The sequence below is a fragment of the Bombina bombina genome, chromosome 8, assembly GCF_027579735.1.
Source record: "Bombina bombina isolate aBomBom1 chromosome 8, aBomBom1.pri, whole genome shotgun sequence".
Lineage (NCBI taxonomy): Eukaryota > Metazoa > Chordata > Amphibia > Anura > Bombinatoridae > Bombina > Bombina bombina.
This window is the reverse complement of record NC_069506.1, coordinates 225161424-225188856: the sequence shown is the minus strand read 5'-3', so window position 1 is coordinate 225188856 and position 27433 is coordinate 225161424. Positions and strand designations below refer to the sequence as shown.

Below are 27433 nucleotides of genomic sequence, written 5' to 3'. Positions count from 1 at the left end.
ACAAACTCAAGTGTTGTATAATGTCCCTTCAATCACAGGAGCTCAGACACATTGCATTTACTCTAAAATTTCTTAAAAGTAATGTCTCTTATTCTAATGCCACATAATCTTATATTTCTTGTAACATATCTATATTTATACCATACGTTTAGTCTAAATTTTACATACGGTTCGATCACAATCATTTAAAAAAGCTTATCAAATGATTTATATAGACAAATTCCCACCTTAGTGCTGGATTTTGTAAAAAAATATTAGATACAAATTTCTAAAGGTTTGTGAGCCCTTAGGGGTCAATTTATTAATGTGCAAGCAGACATGATACGATGTAGCGTATCATGTCCGCTGCACATCGATAAATGCAGACAGCGTGCGCTGTCAGCATTTATCATTGCACCAGCAGTTCTAGAGAACTGCTGGTGCAATGCCACTCCCTGCAGATTTGCTGCCAATTGGCCGCTATCAGGGGGTGCCAATCCACCCTATCGTATTCTAAATCAGTTTATAAATAACCTATTAAAAACACAATTCTGATTTATTGCTCGTTGCATTACTGTGGATATACAATTTGACTCATTTTAGATTTTTTAAAGAACTTTAGTAGCTGTCCCCTCTGCCTAGAATGTAGATCATAATTTATCAGTAGACAAAGTCTTAATGGAACATTTTCCCTAATGCCAGATTAAAAATACATGTTTAAATATGTTTTGCACAAGTATATTGTGCACCACAACAGTGACTGCAAATATAAAGCATTTTGCAAGATTTGGGGTCTTTATTGCTACAATCAAATAGATATTTTATAATGTATTTGGTTTCTTTTTTGTTTTTCCCCAAACAGAAATATACTTGTGACTGTCAAAAAACAACAACAAAAAACTATTTTGTTTTCATGTTTATTGAATTTTGTCCCTGCTTTTAAATTGAGATGTAAGATTTTGTTATAATTAAAGGACATAAAACAGTTATTTTATTATTCGATAGAGAGTATTTCTATTATCAAATTGACTTTGTACTTTTTGTATCCATTGTTGAAAATCAGTTAGGTAGGCTCAGGAGTGTGCACGTGTCTGAAGCACTATAGGGCAGCAGTTATAATAATGTTATACATCTGCAGAAACTGCTGTCCTATAATTCTCAAGACATGTGCTCAACGCTTACCTAGGTATGCTGTTCAACAAAGAATGTTATGAGAACGAAACAAAATGGATAATAGAAGTATACTGAAAAGTTTTTAAAAATTGTATGCTCTATCTGAATCATGAATAAAGCATTTTGGGTTTCAAATCCCTTTAATTGGCATAAATGATAGAAAGGAACTTCTCCCCCCCTATTCTGCATGTGTGATCTCTGCTGGTTTATGTACTTCTATATTAGGAATTTGAATCAGGAACTAATGAAATATTTATATATTTTTATTAGGCACATAAAACAGTGCCTATATTCCACAATAAATGTTTTATTAAATTTCTTTTAAAATTAAAACAAACAAAAAAATCACTTTTGGGGTCTAAGGAAGACTTTCTCACTTTAAATCTCAATAGATAATAAGTTACTAATGACATTTTTTATATTACTCCTCCTTAAAGGGACACTAAACCCAAAAATTTTTTCTTTCGTGATTCAGATAGAGCAGGGAATTTTAAGCAACTTTCTAATTTACTCCTATTATCAATTTTTCTTCGTTCTCTTGCTATCTTTATTTGCAAAAGAAGGCATCTGAGCTTTTTTATTAGTTCAGAACTCTGGACAGCACTTTTTTATTGGTGGATGAATTTATCCACCAATCAGCAAGAACAACCCAGGTTGTTCACCAAAAATGGGCGGGCATCTAAACTTACATTTCAAATAAAGAGACCAAGAGAATGAAGAAAATTTAATAATAGGAGTAAATTAGAAAGTTGCTTAAAATGTCATGCTCTATCTGTATCACAAAAGAAAAAAATTGGGTTCAGTGTCCCTTTAAGTGATGCAATTCTGGTGTCTGTTTGCTCACAGTCTGTCTCAGCGTACCTCACTGCCTGCATTTATCGTGGACACTCTCTGACACTGTAGGAGCTTGGTGTCAAAGTGCAAAGCAAAAAAGGTTGAAGTGATTGAGGAGGTTTATATTTGTAGGGGAAAAACTGTGTGAGGGAGGGGCAAATCATTATGTAAGTGGCACCTGTGCCCTACCCATTGAATCATAGCTTAGTTTCAGTGCAGTTTACTTTTGTAATAAATATGATAATTATATCCATGGGACTTGGTAGTGGTGGGGGCAGTTGCCCCTCCTGAAAATGTGCCCCTTATATATCCAAGCATAAGCACAGCCTAATGCAATTATCCACATGTTTATTTTTAGTGCTGCGTGTCACATGTACCTGTTACTGAGCCAATGTTACTGTGAACTTGAATTACAATTTATGTCTTAACATTTCTCAGATTTCATAGTTGAGTGCAAGTAAATGTTTATGTCAGTCTGTTTGCTTATGGGACTGTGTACTTGTTTTATAATGTTTGCATTATCAAGTATGTTTTATAGTGAACTCCTAGGCTTGGGGGCCTAATTATTAATGTGGAAGCGGACATGATCTGATATAGCGGATCATGTCCGCTGCACACCGATAAATGCCAAAAGCATACGCTGTCGGCATTTATCATTACACAATAAGTTATTGTTCTTGTATAGGATCAGGCAAATTGATGTCCGCGGCCTCAGAGCAGGCGGACAAGTTATGGAACAGCGGAAACTGGGGCTCGTGCGGAAACAGGGGCATCATTGGAAGCCATGTACATAGATATCATGTTGATTAATTCATCTATATATGAAACCATTTATAAATATAAAAATGGTTAAAATTGTCCATTGCAAATACAGGTCTTTTATACATGTTCCTGAACAGGCTAGACCTCCTACTGTTCTGACAAGCCAGAAGGTCTCAAGAACAAAGGAGCAGACATTTGTGTAGATAAAAAGATAGGCCACTTCAAAGTAATTTTAGCACATGAAATTATCAGGTTTGTGTATCCATATCTGGGTTTCCTGTCTAAAAAGTTGAGTGCACCACAGACCCCCTGTGTAGACAGCAGACATGCAATCTAAAACGGACCTTTGAAGCCAGCTGAATTTCAGGGAAGTAGTAATTAACACTATCGGCTAGATTTAGAGTTTTGTCGGTAACGACCCGCGTAGCTAACGCTGGCTTTTTTTCCCCCACACCTTTTAAACACCGCTGGTATTTAGAGTTCACAGAAGGGCTGCGGTGCTTACGGACGCGGCCAGCTTCAAAAACGTGCTCATGCACGATTCCCCCATAGGAAACAATGGGGCAGTTTGAGCTGAAAAAAAACCTAACACCTGCAAAAAAGCAGCGTTCAGCTCCTAACGCAGCCCCATTGTTTCCTATGGGGAAACAGTTTCTAAGTCTGCACCTAACACCCTAACATGAACCCCGAGTCTAAACACCCCTAACCTTACACTTATTAACCTCTAATCTGCCGCCCCCGCTATCGCTGACACCTGCATATTTTTTTTAACCCCTAATCTGCCGCTCCGTACACCGCCGCAACCTACATTATCCCTATGTACCCCTAATCTGCTGCCCCTAACACCGCCGACCCCTATATTATATTTATTAACCCCTAATCTGCCGCCCCCAACGTCGCCTCCACCTACCTACAATTATTAACCCCTAATCTGCCGACTGGACCTCACCGCTACTCTAATAAATGTATTAACCCCTAAAGCTAAGTCTAACCCTAACCCTAACACCCCCCTAAGTTAAATATAATTTAAATCTAACGAAATAAATGAACTCTTATTAAATAAATTATTCCTATTTAAAGCTAAATACTTACCTGTAAAATAAATCCTAATATAGCTACAATATAAATTATAATTATATTGTAGCTATTTTAGGATTAATATTTATTTTACAGGCAACTTTGTATTTATTTTAACCAGTTACAATAGCTATTAAATAGTTAATAACTATTTAATAGTTACCTAGTTAAAATAATTACAAAATTACCTGTAAAATAAATCCTAACCTAAGTTACAATTAAACCTAACACTACACTATCAATAAATTAATTAAATAAAATACCTACAATTATCTACAATTAAACCTAACACTACACTATCAATAAATTAATTAAATACAATACCTACAAATAAATACAATTAAATAAACTAACTAAGGGCATGCCCCAAAGAATTCTGCTCTTTTGCCTGCAAAAAAAACATACAATATCCCCCCGAACATTACAACCCACCACCCACATACCCCTAATCTAACCCAAACCCCCCTTAAATAAACCTAACACTAAGCCCCTGAAGATCTTCCTACCTTATCTTCACCACGCCGGGTATCACCGATCGGTCCAGGCTCCGAAGTCTTCATCCAAGCCCAAGCAGGGGCTGAAGACGTCCATCCTCCGGCTAAAGTCTTGATCCAAGCGGCGGCTGAAGAGGTCCATCATCGGGCAGAAGTCTTCATCCTATCCGGGCAGAAGAGGAGATCCGGACCGGTAGACATCTTCATCCAAGCGGCATCTTCTATCTTCTTCCATCCGACGACGAGCGGCTCCATCTTCAAGACCTCCGGCGCGGATCCATCCTCTTCTTCCGACGTCCTAACACAGAATGAATGTTCCTTTAAGGGACGTCATCCAAGATGGCTTCCCTCGAATTCCGATTGTCTGATAGGATTCTATCAGCCAATCGGAATTAAGGTAGGAAAATTCTGATTGGCTGATGGAATCAGCCAATCAGATTCAAGTTCAATCCGATTGGCTGATCCAATCAGCCAATCAGATTGAGCTCGCATTCTATTGGCTGTTCCAATCAGCCAATAGAATGCAAGCTCAATCTGATTGGCTGATTGGATCAGCCTATCGGATTGAACTTGAAGCTGATTGGCTGATTCCATCAGCCAATCAGAATTTTCCTACCTTAATTCCGATTGGCTGATAGAATCCTATCAGCCAATCAGAATTCGAGGGACGCCATCTTGGATGACGTCCCTTAAAGGAACCTTCATTCTGTGTTAGGACGTCGGAAGAAGAGGATGGATCCGCGCCGGAGGTCTTGAAGATGGAGCCGCTCGTCGTTGGATGGAAGAATATAGAAGATGCCGCTTGGATAAAGATGTCTACCGGTCCGGATCTCCTTCTGAATGAGGATGAAGACTTCTGCCCGATGATGGACCTCTTCAGCCGCCGCTTGGATCAAGACTTCAGCCGGAGGATGGACGTCTTCAGCCCCCGCTTGGGCTTGGATGAAGACTTCGGAGCCTGGACCGATCGGTGATACCCGGCGTGGTGAAGATAAGGTAGGAAGATCTTCAGGGGCTTAGTGTTAGGTTTATTTAATGGGGGTTTGGGTTAGATTAGGGGTATGTGGGTGGTGGGTTGTAATGTTCGGGGCGATATTGTATGTTTTTTTTTACAGGCAAAAGAGCAGAATTCTTTGGGGCATGCCCCACAAAAGGCCCTTTTAAGGGCTGGTAAGGTAAAAGAGCTTTTCTATTTGTATTTTAGAATAGGGTAGGGCATTTTTTTATTTTGGGGGGCTTTGTTATTTTATTAGGGGGCTTAGAGTAGGTGTAATTAGCTTAAAATTGTTGTAATATTTTTATAATGTTTGTAAATATTTTTTTATTTTTGTAACTTAGTTCTTTTTTTATTTTTTGTACTTTAGTTAGTTTATTTAATTGTAGATAATTGTAGGTATTTTATTTAATTAATTTATTCATAGTGTAGTGTTAGGTTTAATTGTAACTTAGGTTAGGATTTATTTTACAGGTAATTTTGTAATTATTTTAACTAGGTAACTATTAAATAGTTATTAACTATTTAATCGCTATTGTACCTGGTTAAAATAAATACAAAGTTGCCTGTAAAATAAATATTAATCCTAAAATAGCTACAATATAATTATAATTTATATTGTAGCTATATTAAGATTTATTTTACAGGTAAGTATTTAGCTTTAAATAGGAATAATTTATTTAATAAGAGTTAATTTATTTTGTTAGATTTAAATTATATTTAACTTAAGGGGGTGTTAGTGTTAGGGTTAGAATTAGCTTTAGGGGTTAATACATTTATTATAGTGTTGGCGAGGTCCGTTCGGCAGATTAGGGGTTAATACTTGAAGTTAGGTGTCGGTGATGTTAGGGAGGGCAGATTAGGGGTTAATACTATTTATTATAGGGTTTTTGAGGCGGGAGTGAGGCGGATTAGGGGTTAATAACTTTATTATAGTAGCGGTGAGGTTCGGTCGGCAGATTAGGGGTTAATAAGTGTAGGTAGGTGGCGGCGACGTTTGGGGTGGCAGATTAGGGGTTAATAAATATAATATAGGGGTCGACAGTGTTAGGGGCAGCAGATTAGGGGTACATAGGGATAACGTAGGTTGCGGCGGTGTGCGGTCGGCAGATTAGGGTTTAAAATTTTTTAATTGAGTGGCGGCGATGTGGGGGGACCTCGGTTTAGCAGTACATAGGTAGTTTATGGGTGTTAGTGTACTTTAGAACACAGTAGTTAAGAGCTTTATGAACCGGCGTTAGCCCAGAAAGCTCTTAACTCCTGGCTTTTTGCTGCGGCTGGAGTTTTGTCGTTAGATTTCTAACGCTCACTTCAGCCATGACTCTAAATACCAGCATTAGAAAGATCCCATTGAAAAGATAGGATACGCAATTGACGTAAGGGGATCTGCGGTATGGAAAAGTCGCGGCTGCAAAGTGAGCGTTAGACCCTTTCCGGACTGACTCTAAATACCAGCGGTAGCCCAAAACCAGCGTTAGGAGCCCCTAACGCTGGTTTTGACGGCTAACGCCAAACTCTAAATCTAGCCATATGTATCTATATAAACAAGACACTGTCATTTCTGCAACTCTTGAATACACACGTTTGTCTAGAAAGACACTTAAAGACATGTGGTAATCTTATGACTTAAGAATTCATATGAAATTACTTATGTTTAGTTTTCAGATATAGTTAAAATACTCAGAAAAGTATAAGCATGCATACTGTGTGTACTCAGTATTTGGTTTGGGCCCCTTTTGCAGCAATTACTGCCTCAATGCGGTGCAGCATGGAAGCTATCAGCCTGTGGCACTACTGAGGTGTTATGGAAGACCAGGATGCTTCAATGTCTCTCATCTTTCTCTTGGCAATGCCCCATAGATTCTCTATGGGGTTCAGGTCAGGCGAGTTTGCTGGCCACTCAAGCACAGTAATCCCATGGTCATTGGACCAGGTTTTGGTGCTTTGGGCAGCTTGGGCCGGTGCCAAGTCCTGCTGGAAAATGAAGTCAGCATCCCCATAAAGCTCGTCTGTGGAAGGAAGCATGAAGTGCTCCAAAATCTCCTGGTAGACGGCTGCGTTGACCCTGGACTTAATGAAGCACAGTGAACCAACACCAGCAGATGACATGGCTCCCCAAATCAACACAGACTGTGGAAACTTCACACTGGACTTCAAGCATCTTGCAGTGTGTGCCTCTCCATTCTTCCTCCATACTCTGGATCCTTGGTTTCCAAATGAGATGCAAAATTTGCTCTCATCAGAAAGAGGACTTTGGACCACTGAGCAACAGACCAGGTCTGTTTTTCTTTAGCCCAGGTAAGACGCTTCTGACGTTGTTTGTTGTTCAGGAGTGGCTTGACAAGAGGAATACAACATTTGAAGCCCATGTCCAGGATCCGTCTGTGTGTGGTGGCTCTTGTGAATGTCCCAACACTTTTGAATGGCCTTTTCCTGACAATCCTCTCCAGGCTGCGGTCATCCCTGCTGCTTTTTATTCCACACTTTTCCCTTCCACATAACTTTCTATTAATGTGCTTTGATACAGCACTTTGGGAACATCCAACTTTTTTTGCAATTACCTTTTGAGGCTTTCCCTCCTTATGGAGGGTGTCAATGATGGATTTCTGCACAACTGTCAGGTCAGCAGTCTTTCCCATGATTGTGATTCCTACTGAACCAGACGGAGAGACCATTTAAAGGCTCAGAAACCCTTTGCAGGTGTTATGGCTTAATTAGCTGATTAGAGTGGGACACTTTGAGCCTAGCATATTGCACCTTTTCACAATATTCTAATTTTCTGAGATTGGGGATTTGGGGTTTTCATGAGCTGTAAGCCATAATCATCACAATTATGACAAATTACGGCTTGAACTATCTTGCTTTGCATGTAACAAGTCTATCTTATATATTAGTTTCACCTTTTAAGTTACATTAGTGAAATAAATGAACTTTTGCACGATATTCTGATTTTGCGAGTTTCACCTGTATGTATATATATATATACACACACACACACACACACATATATATATATATACATACATATATATATATATGTATATATATATATATATATATATACACATATATATACATATATATATACATATATATACATATATACATATATATATATACACATTTATATATACACATATAATTCATTAAATACCAGCTAAAGGTATTGATATATTTGCTAGTAGGTAATAAATGGATCCCGTTAATATATTAGTGATCTATTTAGTGCCCGGTAATCTAGTATACTAATATTCCAAAAAACAAGACATTTTAGTAGATTATAGCCAGCACAAACCTATTTTAAGCTAGTAACTCCAAATACTGTGTCATAAATTAACAAGTCACTCCCAAGGACGCAATATAAAATATGCTTTATATTTTTTCTTTCTCTCTCCCTTCCCTGCGCTCTGTAAAATAGGAGAGCGCACACTATGGCGCTAACCTTCCTCACTTTGAATGTGAAGGGGCTGAATTCCCCCAACAAGCGCAGTCTGTTACGAAACTTTCTTAAATCACGTAATCCGGATGTAGTCTACCTACAAGAGACTCATTGGTCGACCACACACGTGCCTACACTTAAGTTCTTGGACTACTCTGAAATATTCCATTCTACCTACAAAGACAAAGCGAGAGGAGTCTCTATTCTGATTAATAGAAGGATCGCGTTTCATTTAGTCCATGCCGAAAGAGACGAGGAGGGCTGCTTCCTCATCTTGATCGGGAAACTTAATGAACAATTGTTCACTCTTGTTAATGTATACAGTCCTAACCAAAGACAGGTTTCCTTCTTAAAAAGGACTCTTCTACTAGTTGATAGATTGAAACAGGGCACCCTGGTCTTAGGGGGCGATTTTAACCTGGTTTGGGACCCTCTCCTAGACAAGAAAATCACTTCTCATAAACGGATAGACTCTTACACCACTTCGATGGCCCCGAAGTTCCAACACTTGATTGCCCAACATTCTCTTTTTGACGTATGGCGGGCACACCACCCTGATGCGAAAGATTTCACTTATTTCTCAGCCTCTTATAGGTCTTATTCTAGACTTGATTATTTTTTTTGTTAATTCATGGACATTGAACTCTATCGACAGGTCGCACATACACTATTGTACCTGGTCAGACAATGATGCAGTCACATTCCAGGTGCATGGCTCGCGGGCGTTTACAGATAGACCTGTGGAGGTTCCCCCGGTTCTTGTGGAAAGACACTTCTATCCTACTGGGGCTCGAGGAAGAGATCATTAAGTTCCTACAAGACAATCGAGAGGGACAAACATCTCACCAGATTCGATTTGCGGCCTTGAAAGCTTATTTACGGAGTGTCTGTATTACTAAGGTGGCAGAGCTGCGCCGCTTGAAGGGGGCTCCCTTGGGGAAGCTCCATTGCGACCTCCGTGTGGCAGAAACTTTAAATAGACAAAATCCCTCTTAGGCACTCTCTATTGAAGTACAGAGACTGAGAGGCCTGATTAAGGAGCTAGAATTACAGAGAATTCAAAAGGCTCTCTCAATTTTCAAACAACTTCTTTACCACAAAAGCAACAGGGCGGATTCGCTTTTGGCTGGTAAATTGAGGAAGCGAATGGCTGCAGCAAGAATACCTTATATTGTTCAAGACGGCAGGAGAGTATGCGCCCCGGCTGCCATTGGATCAGCCTTTGCTACATTTTATGACAAGCTATACAACATAGCCAAAAGTGAGCACCCTCGATCGGCCTCGGTCACAGAGATTGGCGATTTCCTTCGGGGCCTCGGTCTCCCGACGCTCTCGGAGGAAGATGGAGAGTCTCTCCTGGAACCGTTTAATAATAGAGAAATCTCACTACTTCTTAAAAATCTGAAAAATAATAAGGCACCGGGGCCGGACGGTTTCCCCGGCTTTTTTTATAAGAGATTTTCGAAGTTACTGATCCCAGTGCTGGGACCACTTTTTAACGAAATTAAATCAGAACCTTGAGGCGTCCATTGTCGCTATTCCCAAACCGAACAAGGACGTGACGCTATGCAGTAGCTACCGTCCGATTTCGTTAATCAATGTTGATACGAAACTCTACTCGAAACTCATTGCGGACAGGTTGGTTAACCTACTACCCACTCTAATACAGTCAGACTAGGTCAGCTTTACTAAAGGCCGCCAAGGTCCAGACAGCACAAGATGCTTAATTACGATATTCTCAGACGCCCGCAGGAATGGTACCTCACTGGTAGCCCTGTCCCTGGATGCTGAGAAAGCTTTCGACAGGGCCGGGTGGGAATACATATGGGAAGTTCTCAGAGTATTTAATTTTCCTCCCTAAATTATTTTAGCCATTCAGGCCCTTTATACACCCCCCCCATGCGCGTATTAGAGGCCCGGGGTTTTGTTCGCCGGTAATAAATATTTCCAATGGCAACAGGCAGTGGTGCCCCCTCTCTCCTCTAATCTTTTCCCTGGTGATGGAACCCTTTGCCCAAGCGATACGACTGTCAGACATAATTACTGGGGTTCCATACTCCCCACACGAGGAAAGGATCGCCCTCTTCGCGGATGACGTGACTCTATTATTGACTAATCCGGAATCTTCGATTCTTTGACCTAATTGATAAATTCGGCGGGTTTAGTTACTACAAATCCAATGTAGCTAAGACTGAAGCATATGCCATGAATATTTCCGCCGAGCGATTACGTGTGCTGTGAGATAAATTTGACTTTCAGTGGATTACAGAATGTTTGACCCACCTGAATGTAATGCTTAGCGGCAATGTAGACACTATGATCAAACTTAACTTTGACAAACTGACGGCCGACATCAGATCTTTGACAATGGCGTGGGACCACCGAGAGATCTCCTGGTTAGGACGTGTCACCACACTTAAGATGTCGCTCCTCCCAAAGGCCTTATATCTTTTCCGATGCCTCCCATTCAATGTCCCTCACCGGATTCTTCAACAGATCCATAGAATTTTCCTCCGATATGTATGGGGACACAAAGTTCCCCGAATAGCATACAAAATTCTCCATAGACCCTTTTCCAAGGGTGGTATTGCGTTTCCAAACATATATCTATATTACGAAGCAATGAGGCTCACCCATATTACTGCATGGGGAGTAGAGACAGATAGGCCAGGCTGGTACCACCTGGAACAATTATCCCTGCCGACAGACCTGGACCTACGGGATGTCATCTGGGTCCCTAAGCATGCAAATCTCTCTGCCCAGATCAACAATCCCATTGTCAGTCATTCCTTGCGCATTTGGTACGAGCTAAGTCACAGGTTGGGTGTTTCGCCCTACCCTTCCCCTATTCAGAGTCTGAAGGGTCTGCTGTGGAGCCAACCGGAGATTCACTTTGACTTTTGGAAGAGTACAGACATCACGAAGGTTTCTGATCTGTACCGCTCAGGAACCCTTATAACTGCCTCACAATTAGCGGGACCCGGTGGAGAAAACCCGCTATGGTTTCACTTTGAGAGCTACAGAGTACTCAGTATTGTCAGGGCTAGGGGATTCTCCACGACATCCCTCAGAGAAAAAACAAAGTGGGAATCTAGGTGGTGCCAAGGGGGACTGAGATCCCGTCCCATTTCGTTCCATTATGCCACGCTCCTTAATGACTGTACGCCTGGTTTACCATGGCAAATACGCGCCTGGTGTCGGGAACTTAATACATCCATTTCGGAGTCTGACATTGCTTATGCAATTACTCTTACTAAAAAGACGCTTCACTGTGTCACAGTCTTTGAGACGTATATGAAAGGTATGTTGAAATGGTATAGAGTCCCTACGCGACTGGCAGCGATGTTCCCGACCTCCACCAGAAAATGCTGGAGACAATGTGACCTTGAAGGTTCTGACCACCACGTGTGGTGGAGCTGCCCGAAGGTAACCCCTCTATGGAGAGAGGTTGAATTATTACTTAGTTCCATGAACCTAGATGTCCACCTGACACCTAAGATGGCTTTGCTCCACATTCTCCCGAGATCTTTCTCCCTGAGCGCTAAGAAGTTCTTAATCTATGCTCTGGCGGCGACTAAACTGTGCATAGCCCGGGCATGGAAGCGGACTGATCCCCCAAATTTAAACGAGGTTTGTGAAGTGATAAATCACTTCGCAACCATGGAAAGATATGTCACTGGGGAAAACAATACTCTAGACTCTTACTGGGAGACGTGGTCCGACTGGCTTGAGCTCCGATAAATGAGACCTACCTGCTGTGCTGTTCCGCATTCAAACCTCAAGGAGGGAGTCTATGTGAACCCTTCCCCACTCCACCTCCTTCCCCCCCCCTTTTTTTTTTTTCTTCTCTTCCTTTCTTTTCTCAGTGTCCTAACTCCCTTTTTTCTGCTTCTCTTTCTTTTTTTCTCTTCTTACCCTCTTTATGAGGGGGATGTGTATTTTAGTTTAACCTTTAGACATCAAGCTGTCTGGAAAATCAGTACGTGTGCCCTGTTGGCTCACATCCTACTTGCTCCCCTATTAGGGCCAATGAATGCCCGGTACCTTGTTTTTTCTTTATATTCGCTGTCATATAAAAGTACACTGCTGACACACAAGTTTAAACGTTTTTGACTATTTCAGTAAGTGCAATGTATGTTTCTGCTAACCTTTACCTATTGGTACATTTTTGTTCAAGATATATTTTGTTGCAATGCTGCTACAATATTATTGTAGGTGCATTTCTATTTAATAAAGAAAAACTTAAAAAAAAAAAAAAAAAAAAATATATGCTTTATAAATCACTAAAGCAGTATCATTGACAAATTGTGTTGATAAACAGTTAAGAGCATACACTAATACAAGGTGGGTTACCCCAATGCTAGACATTGTTAATACACTTCACAGGTTGATATCACAACATATATTGTACATATAGTTCTCCTTGAATATATAGCATTCACAGGGTTAAACAAAAAGCAACTACTGATTCTAAAGTTGACTATAAATGTATCAGAACAAATGTCCATATATAGTTATATTGCGCTTAACATAATACACATTCCTGGTATACAATGTCAAATGAACGATCCATCTTATAAGTGTAGTTGTGTAATGTTTATAGTAACTTGTCATGTTAAAGTTATCTTCTTTCCTTAAGGCACTGCAAACCAGAGAGTCACAATTGAATCAAATTAGCTCACCGGGTTAAACTCTTCCAATCCTCCCAGTGCACTCTCCTGCAGTAATTCACCAGACCTGGTCTGTCTGGGATTTAGCGTGCCTGTCCGCAGATCCTTTTACAGCAGTCGGCTGTCCGTGCCATCAACCTGATTAGTTGGGTACTGCTAGCGGATCCTTCTTCTGTAATGGGTTACAAGGAGGGATTCCTTAATATTTGTTTCATTCTGCACTTCTTGCAACAGTGTTTTAATGCTCCAGCATTAGTTTGCTACTAGCCACTCTAAACTTCTGATAGGCGTGGCCATTACGTTACGCTACGTATGTTTCACCTGTCATTTCTGTTAGGCTTTCTCAAGTGTTCTAATTACAATAGGCTGTGCTACTGCCTTATATTCACAGGGATCAGTCCACTTTCAATCGGTGAAATAGGTATACACAATTTATCAATGCATATGCTTATTAAATGAATCTTTAATCTTTGTTTTAAATATGTACAGACAAGGAGTGAGAGCTAGATCCAATGCCAATGATATATAGTAATTAGTGGCATTACCAAAACTAAGCTTACATATATTTCCTCAATTTTTAACCTTTATGTTCTCTGATATAAAGTGTCAGCAGGGTGCTGAATATTACTCCCATATATGAATCCCTAAGGAACAGAGCCTAGTTAATTTCCTCATTAACACCCAGTGGCTGCAAGGAATTAATGTCATAAATCCATTTACATTCAGCCTTTAATAGTAATCTATCAATGTCTCACTACTTCGCTGGTTTTAACCCTTTCCTTCAAGATGTCCCTACAATGTTCCTTTATTCTTTCATGCATTTCCCTATACGTTTTCCCAATATAGAATTTTGGGCATGAACAAGAGACAAGATAAACAACCCCCTCACTCTTACATGTAATATGTCCTTTAATATAGAAGGTTTTTCCAACAGTATTAGAGACCCTATTACCTCTCATCATGAATTTACAAATAATACATTTAGAGGCAAATGAAAGAGCCATTTTTATTTTGCTTTTTACTTAGCCAATTCAATTGCTCATACTTACTTGGATTTATGAAGTGACTATGGACTAGTTTTTCCTTCAATGAAGGAGCTCTGTGTGCAGTTAGGGACCATTTCTCACCTATTATTTGGCTCACTTCACTATCTATGGTTAATACTTTCCAATGTTTAGTAAGTATGGAACTAATTTCCAACCATTTATTATTGTAAGTAGAGATAAATCTCACTATATTCTCCTTTTGTTTAGTATTCCCATATAGTAGTTCTTCCCTTGATGTCTGATAGGCACGTTTATAGCCTTTATTAATTATATTTCTTGAGTAACCACGATTTTTAAATCTTTCTCTCTGATCAAGAGCATGTTGTTTAAATTTAGTTTGTGTTGAACAATTTCTGCGATGTCTCAGAAACTGTCCTATTGGGATAGATCTAATTTGGGATGGTTGATGATGGCTGCTCGTTTGTAACAATGTGTTTGCTGCTGTCGGTTTCCTGTAGGATTCAGTTACTAACTTATCATCTACTTTTGTTATCTTTAAATCCAGAAAAGTTAATTCAATGTTACTTAAAGAATAAGTAAATTTAAGGTTCCATTCATTCTGGTTTAATTTTTTCATAAATTCATGCTATTCCTTCTCTGTCCCTTTCCATAATAGAAGGGCATCGTCAATATATCTGATCCAAAGGTCAATTATTTCCTCAATCTCTGGGGGATATTAATAATGTTGACAATTCACACTTACCAAGGTAGAGACAGGCATAAGTGTGGGCACAACATGCCCCCATTGATGTGCCCAAAAGTTGTCTATAGTATTTTCCATCGAACACAAAGTAATTATGTTCTAACAAAAATCTAAGTAAAACAATCATAATTTCAGTATGTATTGCAAACCTAGTACCTCTTTGTGTTAAAAAATACTCAATGACTTGAAGACCTAGGTCATGGGGAATTGAAGAATATAGTAATTCCACATCGATTGAAACCAATAATGTCTGTGGTGAAATAATTAAATTATCCAATTTTTTAAGGACATCTCTAGTATCCTGTACATAGGAGGGGAGGTTCAACAGGAATGGCCTAAGGCACCAATCGACATATTTCCCTACGTTTTCACACAACCCTTGTTGACCAGAGACTATCAGTCTTCCAGGGGGAGGGGTAACATTTTTGTGGAGCTTGGGTATGGTGTATGTGGGTGTTACCAGAAAATTAGTCGTCATGAATTTCAGTTCATTATTATTGATACATCCCTCACTGTGTGCCTCTTTTAATAATTGGTCAAGGGTATCTTTGTATCTCATTGTTGGGTTATATTTTAATGTTTCATATTGACTAACTACTTGTAGTTGTTTTTTACATTCAGTTATATAGTCTTGATAGTCTAATACTACTACATCTCCTCCCTTGTCCGATGGCTTAATTACCACATTATTATCAATTACTAAATCCCTTAATGCTTGCCTCTCAGTGATCTCCAAATTATCACCACTATCCAAGGTCTCATCTAGGTTCTTAATATCTATTTCTACCAGTTTTACAAAATTAGCTACATTGGAGACCATTGAGAGGGAAGGCATAAATGCTGATTTGGGCTTGAGGTTACTGTGACCAATACTGGTTGGTTCAATGATTTCCCCAGCCTCACATTCATTTAGGAGTATCTCTTGTTCTTGTAATGTTTTTGATCATGCATGTCCAATTTAGTTATATCTCTTTATTGTCATCAATTCTTTTTAGCACTACGCGTCTCGCAAACATATGGAGGTCTTTGGTAATTAAAAATTTATCAGCTTTGTTCGTAGGACAGAAAGTTAGTCCTTTTTTCAACAAGTTTAAATTATTTTCATTTAGGGTTTTTTTGAAATAAATTTACAACCTCCATTGTATTTTTAGTCTTAATGATTATTTCTCCACTTATTTTCTCCCCCTCTCTTTCCATTGTGTTTTTTGTGCTTTCTACCCCCTCTCCTTCTTTTGTTTGAGTGATTTGTCTCCTCTGTCCTAAAAAATTGCCTCTTCTACATGATCGTCTAACCCTATTACTATAATTGTCTTTATCTGACCTATCAGCTTTAGATGACACAGATGAATGTCTACCTGCATATTCATAAACTTTATCCTCTTTGTAATCTAATAGATCATGTAAAAATCTTCTCCTCTTTCTGGATTTAGTTTCCTCTTGTAATTTCCTAGTTTCCATGGTCATTTCATCTTTCAATCTTTTAAATTCCTCCTTGTCAATCCATTTCTCAAGTGCTTTTTCTGATTCCTCTATTTGTTTAATAACTAGATCAAGTTTTAGTTGATTTTCATTCAAAATCAGTTTCATTATGTTAAAGGAGCAGTCAGAGAGGTGTTTTCCCCATTTAGTTTTAAAGTTTTCAGTGAGGGGGTTGTTTAAATTGCTCCCCGGTATGTTCCTTAATCTTAATCCCCTTGGGATCATCTTGTTATATAAATACCTCTGTAAGATAGATATTTCCCATATAAGTATCAGTTGTTTAATTAAATTAATCTTGTGTACCTTATAATCATGGTAAATGGATCCATCACCTATTGCAGGTGTGGCCTGTTCCGTTACTAATGAAAATGTTTCATTAAGATCAAACTCCCACTCCTTATCATCAATTCCAGCCATTTTCACTGCAATCTCAGGAAATGACTCCCTCCTATGACTACAGTATTATCTTAATCCTAAAGCACGGTACCAACGAAAGAACTGATCCAAGTTCAGAAATTAGATAATTAATTAAATACCAGCTAAAGGTATTAATATATTTGCTAGTAGGTAATAAACGGATCCTGTTAATATATTTGTGATCCATTTATTGCCCAGTAATCTAGTATACTAATATTCCAAAAAACAAGACATTTTAGTAGATTACAGCCAGCACAAACCTATTTTAAACTAACTCCAAATACTGTGTCATAATTGAACAAGTCACTCCCAAGGTCGCAATCAAAAATATGCTTTATAAATCACTAGAGCAGTATCATTGACAAATTGTGTTGATAAACAGTTAAGAGCATACACTAATACAAGGTGGGGTACCCCAATGCTAGACAGATGGATCGTTCATTTGACATTGTATACCAGGAATGTGTATAATGGTAAGCTGTCAGTATATGGCCGGGTTATAACACAATATATTTAATAATTATTCTTTAAAATAAACCCCAATCAAAATGCATATACCAAGACAATAAAATTAATATAAATTCCTAAGTTCTTTTTATTAGTTAATATTTATAGACACATTGAAATATATTTGTAGGAACCAGAATATGAGTCAATACTATACAGTGTTTAAACTATTGTAATATGCTATGCAAAGATCATAAAAGTTGCCTTATTCACGATAGCCTCCCAAATCAGAGCTCCATTTAAAAAATCACAATGAGACCAAGATATAAGCCACTAACATTCAGACTGGTACAATTTCAAAAGTGCTTAGTTAAACAATAGGATAAAAATATACTCTAACTAAAACATCATAAATAGTATCTATTATTTGTGCAAACAACCAATTGTCTTTTGCTAATTTATCTAAGCTGAAATAAATTCTTAGTTACTTACAATTAAAACCAATTCTAAGATATATATCTATATTTGCAAATATGAATTATTTAGCATACAAAAGGCAAGCTTAAAACTATCCAGGACTATGAATATGAATCTAAAATAGAAATATGCTCTTAAATCTATCAGTTGTAATTTAACTGCAGTGGCTATGCATATATTTTGTTTAAATGTTACCTATATTTAACAATCTTTTATACTTTACCCAAATGACCAAAATCGATAATTCAGTTTCCAAAAACTTTGTCAACAGGTCCAATTTCACCTCAGAATACAAAAATATAGAGTATTTTGCATGTGGAGAATAAGGATAGCTATTAGCTTAATAGCAACAGTGTTACAGCAGCAAATTTCAGTTACCAGTTACAAGTTTAGCCAACAGCCCTCCAGCCAAAGTTAGCCTCTTTTTCTCTCTATGCTTGGGGTTAAATCATGTGATATAACCCCACCCCTTTTTGTTATGTACCATCATTGGTGAAATTGGAAACGCACAACGGAAGCTTGTCTTGGATTGGCCCTTCGAGTCGAAACATTTGATTGGCTACTCGGGTTTGAATATGTTCTTAACAGACAATTCATTTGGCTGTCATACCATTCTAATCCCCTAGGGGGCAGCAGACAACCAACAAATACAGTCCCACCATTACACCCTGCTACATTCCAAATATTCTTATAAGAATGATTATTTAAACCATCATAACCTCTTGCATCAATCACTTACAACCTGAATTCCAGACAGGATAGCATCATGTCAATTTTCTAATTACTCTAATATCAAACACAGTCATCTAGATTATGAGTCTTGCGTTAGCCTTAAAAAGCAGCATTGATAAGTCCCAACGCTGCTTTTTAACGCCCGCTGGTATTACGAGTCTGGCAGGTACAGGTGTACCGCTCACTTTTTTTCCGCAACTCGAGCATACCGCAAATCCCCTTACGTCAATTGCGTATCCTATCTTTTTAATGAGATTTTCCTAATGCCGGTATTACAAGTCTTAGAGAAAGTGAGTGGTAGACCCTCTCCTGTCAAGACTCCTACCGCATTTAAAAGTCAGTAGTTAAGAGTTTATGGGCTAAGGCCGTAACATAAAACTCTTAACTAAAGTGCTAAAAAGTACACTAACACCCATAAACTACCTATTAACCCCTAAACTGAGGCCCCCCACATCACAATCAGTTAACTAAAGTTTTTAACCCCTAATCTGCTGACCGGACATCGCCGCCACTTAAATAAATATATTAATCCCTAAACCGCCGCACTCCTGCCTTCGCAAACACTAGTTACATTTTATTAACCCCTAATCTGCCATCCCTAACATCGCCAACACCTACCTACATTTATTAACCCCTAATAAGCCGCCCCAATGTCGCCGCCACTATATTAACTTTATTAACCCCTAAACCTATGTCTAACCCTAACACCCCCCCTAACTTAAATATAATTTAAATAAAATAAAATAAAATTACTACAATTAAATAAATTATTCCTATTTAAAACTAAATACTTAACTATAAAATAAACCCTAAGGTAGCTACAATATAACTAATAGTTACATTGTAGCTAGCTTAGGGTTTATTTTTATTTTACAGGCAAGTTTGTATTTATTTTAACTAGGTACAATAGTTATTAAATAGTTATTAACTATTTAATAACTACCTAGTTAAAATAAAGACAAATTTACCTGTAAAATAAAACCTAACCTAAATAACAATTACACCTAACACTACACTATAATTAAAATAATTTCCTAAATTAACTACAATTAAATTAAATAAACTAAAGTATGGAAAAAAAAACACTAAATTACAGAAAAAAATAAAATAATTACAAGAATTTTAAACTAATTACACCTAATCGAATCCCCCTAATAAAATAAAAAAGCCCCCCAAAATAATAAAAATCCCTACCCTATACTAAATTACAAATAGCCCTTAAAAGGGCTTTTTGCGGGGCATTGCCACAAAGTAATCAGCTCTTTTACCTGTAAAAAAAATACAATACCCCCCAACATTAAAACCCACCACCCACACACCCAACCCTACTCTAAAACCCACCCAATCCCCCCTTAATAAAACCTAACACTAACCCCTTGAAGATCACCCTACCTTGAGACATCTTCACCCAGCTGGGCACAAGTGGTCCTCCAGAGGGGCAGAAGTCTTCATCCGATCAGGGCAGAAGAGGACCTCCAGACGGGCAGAAGTCTTCATCCAGACGGCATCTTCTATCTTCATCCATCCGGAGCGGATCCATCTTCAAGCCAGCCAACGTGGAGCATCCTCTTCTTCCGATGACTCCCGACGAATGAAGGTTCCTTTAAATGACGTTATCAGAGATGGCGTCCCTTGAATTCTGATTGGCTGATAGAATCCTATGTCTGCCTATCTGGAGGTCCTCTTCTGCCCGGATTGGATGAAGACTTCTGGCCATCTGGAGGACCACTTCTGCCCGGTTGAGTGAAGACATCTCAAGGTAGGGTTATCTTCAAGGGGTTAGTGTTAGGTTTTATTAAGGGGGGATTGGGTGGGTTTTAGAGTAGGGTTGGGTGTGTGGGTGGTGGGTTTTATTGTTGGGGGGTATTGTATTTTTTTTTACAGGTAAAAGAGCTGATTACTTTGTGGCAATGCCCCACAAAAAGCCCTTTTAAGGGCTATTTGTAATTTAGTATAGGGTAGGGATTTTTATTATTTTGGGGGGCTTTTTTATTTTATTAGGGGGATTAGATTAGGTGTAATTAGTTTAAAATTCTTGTAATTATTTTATTATTTTTTGTAATTTGGTGGGTTTTTTTTTTGTACTTTAGTTTATTTTATTTAATTGTAATTAGTTTAATTTAATTTAGGTAATTAATTTATTTATAGTGTATTGTTAGGTGTAATTGTAACTTAGGTTAGGTTTTATTTTACAGGTAAATTTGTACTTATTTTAGCTAGGTAGTTATTAAATAGTTAATAACTATTTAATAACTATTGTACCTAGTTAAAATAAATACAAACTTGCATGTAAAATAAAAATAAACCCTAAGATAGCTACAATGTAATTATTAGTTATATTGTAGGTTGCTTAGGGTTTATTTTATAGGTAAGTATTTAGTTTTAAATAGGACTAATTTAGTTAATTGTAGTATTTTTATATTTATTTAAATTATATTTAAGTTAGGGGGTGTTAGGGTTAGACTTAGATTTAGGGGTTAATAAATGTAGTTAGGTTGCGGCGACATTGGGGTGGCAGATTAGGGGTTAATAAATATAATGTAGGTGGCGACGATGTTGGGGGTGACAGATTAGGGATTCATAAGTATAATGTAGGTGGCAGCGGTGTCCGGAGCGGCAGATTAGGGGTTAATAAGATTATGCAGGTGGCGACGATGTCGGGGCGGAAGATTAGGGGTTAATAAGTGTAAGATTAGGGGTGTTTAGACTCGGGGTTCATGTTAGGGTGTTAGGTATAGACATCAAATGTATTTCCCCATAGGAATCAATGGGGCTTCGTTAGGAGCTGAACGCTGCTTTTTTGCGTTTGTGTTTTTTTTCAGCCGGCTCTGCCCCATTGATTCCTATGGGGAAATTGTGCACAAGCACGTTTAGCCAGCTCACCGCTAACGTAAGCAGCGCTGGTATAGAGGTGAGATGTGGAGCTAAACTTTGCTCTCCGCTCACTTTTTTGCGGCTAACGCCAGGTTTAAAAAAACCTGTAATACCAGCGTTGTTTGTAGGTGAGCATAAACTAAGCGTTAGCACTGCACAGCTTTACCAACAAAAATGTTAGAGGAGAACACAAAATGGATCATAGACTCCCAAGGAGGATCAAGGACTCTCAGAATCAATCAAAGTAGAGGGAGTCTTTACAGATAACAGTGCCAATCCATGTGGACAGTCAAGCCTTGCGTTGCCATGGTCCCCAGTTCATATATATGCACCGTGCCTCTTGTTGCAGTAGCATCTTCGCACGGTCTCCTCCTCTTGTAGGTGGGGGTATATGGTCTACGATTATATACTTCAGGTTGGCAGGTTGGTTGTGTTTGGCTTGAATAAAATGCCTGGCCACAGGCTGATCTGACGTCCCCTTATCTAGGGCAGTGCTGATAGCAGACCTATGATTTGCCATCCTGGTCCGTAGGTCATCCACAGTTGTTAGTATTTTATACACATCTGCTTTGCCGGGTAGCGTTCCGGTTGCCTTAGTGTCCAATGACGTGGAGCGTTACCACGTGATCACTGAGACTTCCGGATTCTTGCTAGCGGTGCCGCGGGTGGGGATGCCGGGTTTATTTAAATTTTGATGAGTCACACTGTTGGTAAGTCTGTTGGTTTGAGGACAAGGGAAACCTTGAAACGTCACCTTAATAAAGAAGCTATTTCTACAATTTAAGACCCAGTGAGTGCCTTTCTTTCTGGACTTTATATATATATATATATATATATATATATATATACACATGCATATTAAAAGTAATATATATATATATATATATGTATATATAATATATATATATATATATATATATATTTGCTTTATTTTTTTAAATAAATGTTTTAACAATGATTTAAAGGTAAATGGTTTATGGTTTTATGTTTGTATGTATATATGTGTACTAACTTATGTGTATGACACTGTACATATGTATGTGTATGCATGCATGTGTGCAATGTTTTAAGCTTATATCTCAATAGAAAATAATAGTTTAAAACTTTACCACAATTTGCACCTAGAGTGCCCTTGGTTTAGTGCAACTTTGCAATATATTTTCATTATTTATTTTGCCCTCTTTCATGTAATTTAGTTCTTAAAATATTAAAAATTTGTCATTCTCAGATAATGAAATGCACCCTGCTGACTTCTCAAGGTTATAACACCACTCCTAATTGCATTAATTAATAGCAACTGCAAAACAATTTATTTTATACCAACTTTATTACGGTGACTAGCCTTGTTGTCTGTAGAATAAGCCCAGATTGGCTCCTTCAAATAAGTAAAATGGTTGGATAGTACCCAAGCTATCCAACATCCAGATGTTAGTGAGCTCTAAACTTTCACTCAAGTGATAATATTTTACTTTGAACTTGTGATATGAGTGCAAAAATGTATAAGCTATGGACAGCCCTCTAAAAATGTTACCACACTACGGCACTAACATTTTTGAGGTCCACTAGTACTCAGGGGGAGCTTGTTACCCCTGGCCTCCCCCAGGAGATGACTATGGGAATTTGATGTCCCCTTAAAAATATTTATATCTCACATTATGGTCACACCACTCCCTAATTAAGTTTACTGTGAGTTGATTAATAGCACAAACTTCAAAAACTGTATTTCCTAATTGCTTAAACAATTTTTTATGTTATGATGTTTAGTATTCTGCTGCAGAATTGCATTTGCCGTAATGGATCTTCCAGTGTGTCTGATAGAAAATCAGGAAGAAAACAAGCTTGTTGTAAACCAGAAAGCTCTGCAGATTCTGGATGATATTAACCAACCTGTAGTTGTGGTAGCAATAGTGGGGAAGTATCGAACTGGAAAATCCTACTTGATGAATAAACTTGCAGGACAGAGAAAAGGTGAGATATGTTCCCTTTTATACACATAAACATCTTTAAAAAATTACAGAAAAATGATCTATAATTTACATTTCTTGCTTCCAGGCTATATATATGATTGTTTTTCTGTCTGACCAAGCTTATTATATTTGGATATTAAACCAATAGTATTACAAATTTAATTTATTCAAGCCATTTAACACCTTGTATCTCTTGAGATAATTTCATCTTTCTTTCATGTAATTGGCAAGAGTCCATGAGCTAGTGACGTATGGGATATACATTCCTACCAGGAGGGGCATAATTTCCCAAACCTCAAAATGCCTATAAATACACCCCCCACCACACCCACAATTCAGTTTTACAAACTGTGCCTCCTATGGAGGTGGTGAAGTAAGTTTGTGCTAGATTTCTACATTGATATTCGCTTCTCAGCATGCTGAAGCCTGGTTCCTCTCAGAGTGCAGTGAATGACAGAGGGATGTGAAGGGAGTATTACCTATTGAATGCAGTGGTCATCCTAACGGGGATCTATTTCATAGGTTCTCTGTTATCGGTCGTTGAGATTCATCTCCTACCTCCCTTTTCAGATCGACGATATACTCTTATATACCATTACCTCTGCTGATTCTCGTTTCAGTACTGGTTTGGCTATCTACTTTATGTAGATGAGTGTCTTTTGGTAAGTAGGTTTTCCTTTATTTAGACACTCTCAGCTATGGTTTGGCCCTTTATTTGTAAAGTTCTAAATATAATGTTTGTACTTATATTTGCCATGATTCAGGTTTATCAGTATATTTCCTTTTTGCAGACTGTCATTTTCATTTTGGGAAATGCATATATATAAAAAAAAAATTCTTACCTGGAATTTTAAAATTAACTTTCTTTAGGCTTGCGGGTGCGCAAAATGCTATAATTTATTGCGTCATTCTTGGCGCGAGACTTTTTTGGCGCAAGAATTACGTTTGTTGACATATTTTCGTCATTTTCTGCGTCTTAGTTGGCGCCAAGAATTTTCACATAATCACGCTCGTGTTTGTTGCAGACGTTCTTGGCACCAAAAAATATTTTGTCAGTTGTGGGCGTCATACTTGGCGCCAGATTTCTGACATTATTTAAGTCTTTATTTCATTCTGCTTCTGGTTTTCAGAGGCTTATTTTGTTTACATTTTTTCCCATTCCTGAAACTGTCATTTAAGGAAATTGATATTTTGCTTTATATGTTGTTTTTTCTCTTACATTTGCAAGACATCTCAAAAACTGTTTCAGAAAACACTATTGGATTCCTGATGACTGATATCAGTCGTACCAAAGCTAAGTTCATTTATTTTAATGTTATGAATTTTTATCTTTAGCTATGGTTTGTAATAAGTTATTATGATAAACTTTTACATGCAGAGTCCATCAGTATTAATGCATTATCTATTGCTATTTTTTTAACATCTAATGTACAAGATATACCTAGGAATTTATAAGAATATTTTTCTGATTCTATTCTAAAGGCTTTGTCTGCCATCCCGCCTTCTAATAAAATGTAAAGGTCTTTTTTAAACTTCTCATTTAGTTGACAAATTTTCAAATGAATTTTTCAAATGACCGACAACATATTATCCTTCTCTGATGATGATTTATCTCATTCAGAATATCCTTCATCAGATATTGACACTAACAAATCTACTTTTTTTACTTTTTTTTTTTTCAAAGAGCTTTATTGATGTAAGTACAATAGTACAAAAGAAAAAAAAACATATAATCAAGTGAAGGCGTAATCACAATATTTGCCTCGCAATTTACATATGTCATAACAATCAGTGTCTTATTACATCAATATAAATCATTGGAGGGCCCCACCCAGAACATTGGCGGGGCCTTCTTAATACAGTTACAGTTTTAATTGTTCTATATTATTTTCCTTATATAGTTTCAATCTTTCTAGGTCTCTTGAATCAGAGACTAGGATTTTGTAATTTATTCATTTAACAATCCTTACAGAAGATATATAAAAGAGGGGAAGAAGAAGAAGGGTAGAAGAGAAAGAAGAAGAAAAAAAAAAAAAAAAAAAAGAAACCGAACCACATACATGTCTCCAATTCCAGTGCTTAAATTGTATTATTCCAAATAGCCAACATATATTCATGGATGTCTAATTTTTGAATTTTAAGGTAATGGTATCTTTCCAACAATAGAAGGTCAGTTACCTGTTGTCTCCATTCCCCCACCGTTGGTATTTCTGGAGATTTCCATCTCTTTGGAATGAGCTTTTTAGCTCCTGTCAACATTATCAGTAGGAGGGCTAATTTAGTTTTATCTTTTATTTCAGGAAGGGAGCAGAACAAGAGGCTTTCAGGGGTTTGGGGAATTACAATTTGTAGAATATCCAAAATTTTGGAAAAGACTGCTGTCCAAAATGGTTGCAATCCAAGGCATGACCACCAGATATGGAGCAGTGATCCCTCAGCCCCACACCCCCTCCAGCAAAAACTGGTAGAGGAGGGGTACATTTTATGAATCCTTGTAGGGGTAAGATACCACCTACATAAGTATTTCAGGTGGATTTCTTGGATGGTCGCAGATACCGAGGAGCGTTTAGTGAGTAAAAAAGCTTTCCTCCAAGACTCCAGGCTAATGTCTTGAGCTAGCTCCTTTCCCCAGGATAAAGTGTAGGATGGAAGGACCGAGGCATCCACATTGGAGGTGAGCTTATATAATAGGGAAATCAGGTGTCTGGGAGTTGTCAGTGATATACAGAATTTCTCAAATGTGGTAAGCTCTCTACCCAAGTCTTGTTTATGTTTGTGATGGGATATGTAATGAAGTAGTTGGCTGTAATTTAACCAGGGAGAGAAAATCTCCACATGGGCAGCCTGTAAATCTGCTTGACTTTTAAACTTTTTGTTTTCTACCGCAAACTGTATTGTGCCCTCTTTGAGATGATATGGGATTTTAATACGTTGATCTAGCTTGTAGTAGGGAAGGTCTTTATTTTCAATAATGGGAGTTAGTGGCGAGAATTTAGACAAAATGTGGGTAGAAGTTGCAATCGCTTTATCCCACTCAGCCAAGACATTGGCAGAAATCAAATACTTAGTTAAATGTTTAGGTCTATCTGAGGGTGGGGTCCATGCTAGTGTACCCATGTTATTAACCTGAAAAATATTGTGATCCAATCGCACCCACGCTTTATCGTCGGCGCTATGGGACCATTCAACTATCCGTTGCAGAGCTATTGCTTTCCTGTATGCTTTTAAATTTGGCAATCCCAGCCCATCCATATCCCTTGTCAGGTACATAGTTTTTCTTGGGACTCTTGGTCTAATACCCGACCATATAAATTGATCAATGAGTTTCTGTATTTGGTTGAGGTAGTCATCTGGGAGAGATACAGGTAGAGTCTGCATAATGTATAAAATTCGAGGGAGGATATTCATCTTTATAACTCCCAGTCTCCCCAACCAGGATAAGGGTTTGTTTTTCCATAAGGAAAGATCTCTCTCAATGTCCCTTTTCAAAGGGATGTAGTTGTGTTTGTAAAGGTCGGATAGAGAAGGTGTAATATATATCCCCAAATACTTAAGTTTGTCTTTAGCTATGGCTATGTGGCAGTCATTTTTAAGATGCTGTATATGCTGGGTGTGAGTATTAACATTCATCAGCTCAGATTTGTTAAGATTTAACAGGAAGTTGGACACCGCCCCATAGTCTTTTATTACCCTCAGTAGCTCAGGAACTGATGTTTCTGCCTCAGTTAGTGTGAAGAGGATGTCATCTGCATATAATGCCTGCTTATATTCTGGGTTGCCTATCCTAACACCTGAGATTCCAGTGTTTTGCCTGATCTTCTGAGCGAGGACCTCAATAGATATGGCAAACAGCAGAGGAGAAAGCGGAC

At 38.1% G+C, this 27433-nt stretch overlaps 1 protein-coding gene across 1 annotated transcript in view; it reads left to right on the top strand.

Moving 5' to 3' along the window:
• The window catches only part of LOC128638984 (guanylate-binding protein 1), a 273065-nt gene that overhangs the window by 1347 nt on the left and 244285 nt on the right, over nt 1-27433 (top strand). The window contains exon 2 of the mRNA XM_053691125.1: nt 23362-23565. Coding sequence (XP_053547100.1) covers nt 23391-23565 — 175 coding nt within the window. The 5' untranslated portion in view covers nt 23362-23390. The remainder of the gene's footprint in view (nt 1-23361; nt 23566-27433) is intronic.